This window comes from Juglans microcarpa x Juglans regia, chromosome 6D (genome assembly GCF_004785595.1).
Source record: "Juglans microcarpa x Juglans regia isolate MS1-56 chromosome 6D, Jm3101_v1.0, whole genome shotgun sequence".
Taxonomy (NCBI): domain Eukaryota; kingdom Viridiplantae; phylum Streptophyta; class Magnoliopsida; order Fagales; family Juglandaceae; genus Juglans; species Juglans microcarpa x Juglans regia.
This window is the reverse complement of record NC_054604.1, coordinates 24,975,072-24,979,819: the sequence shown is the minus strand read 5'-3', so window position 1 is coordinate 24,979,819 and position 4,748 is coordinate 24,975,072. Positions and strand designations below refer to the sequence as shown.

Here is a 4,748-nt window from a genome sequence, read left to right as displayed (position 1 = left end):
GCTAGGGGTACTTGCTGTTACTGTATAAAACCGGCTCTCACAGGTACATCAACATCCACCATCTGATCCTGCAAATCATACTTTGAACGGCCCTTGATTAAGAAAAACAAAAGTCTAATGCTCCCAACATCAAAACTTACATAATGCCATGACATGTAAGAATGTACAATGCGTTGTCGAGCAGACGTTATAGTTTCTGTCTAAGTTATCATGTATTTGAGAATCTAGGGTACGTGAGCCAGTCAATTACTGCAAAACCCAACGCAGATTTGAATGTGAGGGGTAGCTTTAGCACAGCTTGTTCTGTTGTTTGTATACATATTTCTATATAGATTTGGGGCCACCACACCGTCTCCATTGCAGAGACTGTGCCGGTCTTCATCTATGAAATGGGGAATGAAAACCATAAAAGGATGAAAGAGGAACCTCTTTCTTTTTTCCTTGACCTTTTGAAGCAGAAAAGCACAACCCCTTTCCTGCCCTCTCACGTGTACCCCCTATGGCTCACTTCACATTACCCTCCGAATATTTAACCCTCTCTCTCTCTCTCTCTCTCTCATCAAAATTAGTTGAAGAACTGGGGTCTGCTATAAAATGATTGTAGTATTTGAATTGGAAATTGTAACAGTGCTGGGCCAGAAATTGAAATCCATTTAAAGGGGAGGAAAAGACTAGGTAAAACAGTTGGATAAAAATGGCTTTAGAAGCTCTTTCTTCCAACGAGCTTTTCAACTACATAATCTACGATACTATCTCTGCAACCCCATATAGCAGCCATGACTCTTCAGAGACCGGTGTTTTATTGGAGAGTGTAATGATGCCTCGAAACCAAGGTGGTATTGCGGAGAACTCTTCCTTGATGACTCGAAAGCGCCACTCTGGCAGGTCAGACGTTGTCCAACGGAGGCAGATTTTGGCGGTTCAAGGGAGGAAGAAGAGGAGGAGAAAGCCAAGGGTATGCAAGAACAAGGAAGAAGCTGAAACACAAAGGATGACGCACATTGCTGTAGAAAGAAACCGCCGGAAACAGATGAATGAACACCTCGTCGTCTTGCGTTCCCTCATGCCTGAATCCTATGCCCAAAGGGTATGTCTTCCATTCTTTCTTCTTTCTCTTCTCTCTGCATCTCTCTCTCTCTCTCTGTAGTGTTGAAAATGTATGGAACTGCCATAGAGAATTTCAGTTTAAGTTTTCCATGGTTTACTTCTATGTCGCAATCTTATTTTTACTCTTGCTGCATTATTATTTGACACAACATGATAATCAAAAAGAACTTCGCTGCTTAGATTTTCAATCCTGGAAGAAAATTTGAAATTTTGGTAAAGTTCTGAAAAGTTGGACAGAATGAATTCGAAGCTGAGCAATTATTCAAATGGAAAAGTTAACCGTAAAGTGGGGCAGTGCAGCAAAATTCAGAGACCAGTCATGTGAAAGTTATGCTGAAAGTTGCCATTTTTTACACCATATTCCAACCAATGGATTTTGTTATTCTTGTACGTGTTTGTTTGTGTGAGAAAGGAAGCATCAGGCCGTGAACGTACGGTCTAGCTGAAAGCCTGAAAGTAACTGAAGAAATTAACTTGGATGTAGGTAGTACTGTTAGCATTATTGATTTTATTCAAAATTCAACAAGTACTGCTAGCATATATATAAGTCGTAATGCGGGATTAGAGGCCTGTTAAATAATATTTAACATACCCAGAGATTGAAGTCAGTTTCTCCAGTTTCTTCATCATCCATATCAACGTTTAACTTTGTAAGTCATACTCCATTAGTCAGGCATATTATTTCTTGTACATATACCCCTAAATATGAAACATTTACTAGTGTAGGGTGACCAGGCCTCCATAGTAGGTGGTGCTATAGAATTTGTGAAGGTACTTGAGCACCTCCTGCAATCCCTTGAAGCTCAGAAACTTCAACGTCCACAGCCAGGAGTAGTTGAAAGCGGCCAGAACGAAGACATGACCACAACCCCCAAGTTCCTCATGCAGCAGCGACCCCCATTTGCACAATTTTTTGCGTATCCACAGTACACCTGGTCTCAGATCCCTAACAAATATGCATCGAAGACCAAGGCTGCCATAGCCGATATCGAGGTGACTTTGATCGAAACCCATGCAAGCCTTCGAATCCTCTCGCGAAGAAGCCCTAGACAGCTCTCAAAATTGGTTGCCGATTTTCAGACACTCTACCTCTCCATCCTTCACCTCAATGTGACCACCATGGACCCTTTGGTCCTCTACTCTATCAGCGCCAAGGTACGTACGTAGGAGCCTATACTTTTTCTTTCTGACACAATGTATTTATACTCTTCTTCCTCAAAACATCAGAAATTGAGCCATAAACAGCTGCCGAGGGAGCGGGCTAATTGCCCGTCTTGACACTGAATCTTGGGATCTGTCATTAAGTAATATTGACTGATCCGCCTAGTGTTTTAGGCCCTGCCTCTGACCTTAGTAAGGGCTCAGAAATGGAAATGATAATAAAAGGAACTCATGCAGTGTTTCAGGCCCCTTGTGTCATGATCACTATGACGCGGTCCATAACCATATAATATGGCTGAACTAAATATTTATGGATGATTTCGATTGCTTATTGCATACTTTCCTTTTATTTTAGTTTTACAACCATATCTGCAAGTGACTAACTACATGAAATTAAATTATAACAAGTCAACAATTTCTTACCATGTTATGTTTTTCAAGCTAGCATTCAGTATGATGATTTCGTATAATGTAATTGAATCTCGTTAGAGAAAATTAGTATATATGAAGGTGCACTTAGAATAATTAAATGAAAGTAAATTTATTGGACTACAAGTAATAATATTTGTTACTGCTGTAAATATTCGCATGGAAATAGTATGTGACCACTTGCAAAAATCTTAGTTCCACCGCTGTTCATAAAGGCAGAATTTTTGGATTTATAGCCGTTCAGAAACAAATATCATTTGTCCAGCTTGTTCCTAAACGAAAGGGTCATTGGTCTGCGTGCCCATATGTATGCATACATTTTATTCAAAATGTAAGGGCATTAGAGATACTTTAATTTTTTTTTATTTTTTTAAAAAAATACACTTTAAAAGCTCATATTAAAGTTTATGGGGATCATTTTTTCGTCTATTTCGAGCAAGAACCATGTTTTTTTTCGAGCATTTCAACACTGTTTAATGGTGGTCTTCAATTATTGTCACAAGGCATCGAAACATGGAGAGAGAGAGAGAGAGAGAGAGAGAGAGAGAGTGTGTCTTTTCCTGACATCAGTTCGGGGTGTTTTTTTATGTTTGGAAGTAATCCATTTGCTCCTTATTTTTCAAAAATCAAAGAGCATTATTTCAGATAAGACTTTGGAACGTTTCTGAATGCAGGTAGAAGAAGGATGCCGACTCACTTCAGCAGATGACATAGCTGGAGCAGTTCACCACATGCTTAGAATAATTGAGGACGAAGCTGCCTTATGTTGAACAAGTCCTAGATTCTTCATATAACCTTGGAGTTGAGTTGGAATCACCGGAATGCCACCCTCTTTTTCCTTGTCCTTGTATTTAGCTTAGTACGATTAGGTGTGTGTGTGAGATCCCCCCTTCTGATCTCTCTCTCTCTCTCTCTCTCTCTCTCTCTCTCTCTCTCTCTCTCTCTGATCTACTTGTTAGGGTATATAGAAAGGAACCTCGGTTTAGTTAATTTCATTGAATATGACAAGTTAATTAGGAGAAGTGGAGAGAAGTTAATGTGATTTATAGACAAGGTGGTTGTTTTCTAATTCCATGCTTTGTTTATATGATCAAGTCAAAGAAAAAGGACCAAATATTTACGTGTATACATAGTCAATCTAGGCCTGTGCCTGTGCCTGTGTCATGTATATACCTGTGTTATGTTTACGCCCACGAATTCACTTCAAAGCCTTTAATTTCAGTATTGCTTGGGAAATCCCACAGCATAAAACCTCTTTTAAACCTGGCTTTTTCTTTCTTTATATATATATATATGATTCATAAACTAGGCAATTAATATCAAGTACCTTTTTTTTTATATAAAAAGATGAAATTTTATTGCTCAACAAGTCTTACAACATTTCTAGAGATACAATTGACTGAATACATGCATGTTGAAATTTCTTCCAATCCAATGATATCCTCTTGTAGAGAATGCTTTCCGAGCAAGAATATGAGCAGTTTTATGATCTAGGCATAGTTTTATTAGTAATTAGTATTTAAAAAATGATAAACATGACCCAACTATTACACAACTTATACGTACGTACCTAATAAAATATTATAAATTCTTTTAAGATTTATTTTTGTTTTAAATATTATATATATATATATATTGTTTATATTTCTTTTTGGATAAGGATATAATTTTTATTTCAACTCATGCCCAAAATGTGAAAAATACCTAGTAAAATCATCATACCCCTCTCTAGATCTCACTCTTACGAACAAACACAAACAAACACGGTAGCTAGCTAGCGCCATCGATCCATGCATGATGTCGCTATCTGGTTTTACGCAAGCGGACGGGAGTCTTAATGAGGATACTCGATTTTTCCCACACAAAGAAACAAATCAAATGGCTCAGAATCAACACAAAAGGAAGGGGACATTGTAAAATGCATGCATCGATTCTGCAAATTAACCCCTCCTTCCCAGCTTTTCCTCAAAACTATGGACAAAAAAAAAAACGTCACTTTTTCCAATGCCCATTACTGCACCCTAAACAATGATCAGAACTCCCTTTCTTTA

At 38.2% G+C, this 4,748-nt stretch overlaps 1 protein-coding gene across 1 annotated transcript; it reads left to right on the top strand.

The window, feature by feature from the left end:
* Positions 1–245: 245 nt before the first annotated feature.
* LOC121234133 (transcription factor bHLH71-like) lies at positions 246–3,605 on the top strand. Its single transcript, XM_041129950.1, has 3 exons — positions 246–1,087; positions 1,834–2,262; positions 3,372–3,605. The coding sequence occupies exons 1-3, from the start codon at positions 695–697 to the stop codon at positions 3,465–3,467; spliced, it is 918 nt and encodes a 305-aa protein (XP_040985884.1). The 5' UTR covers positions 246–694; the 3' UTR covers positions 3,468–3,605.
* Positions 3,606–4,748: the final 1,143 nt, after the last annotated feature.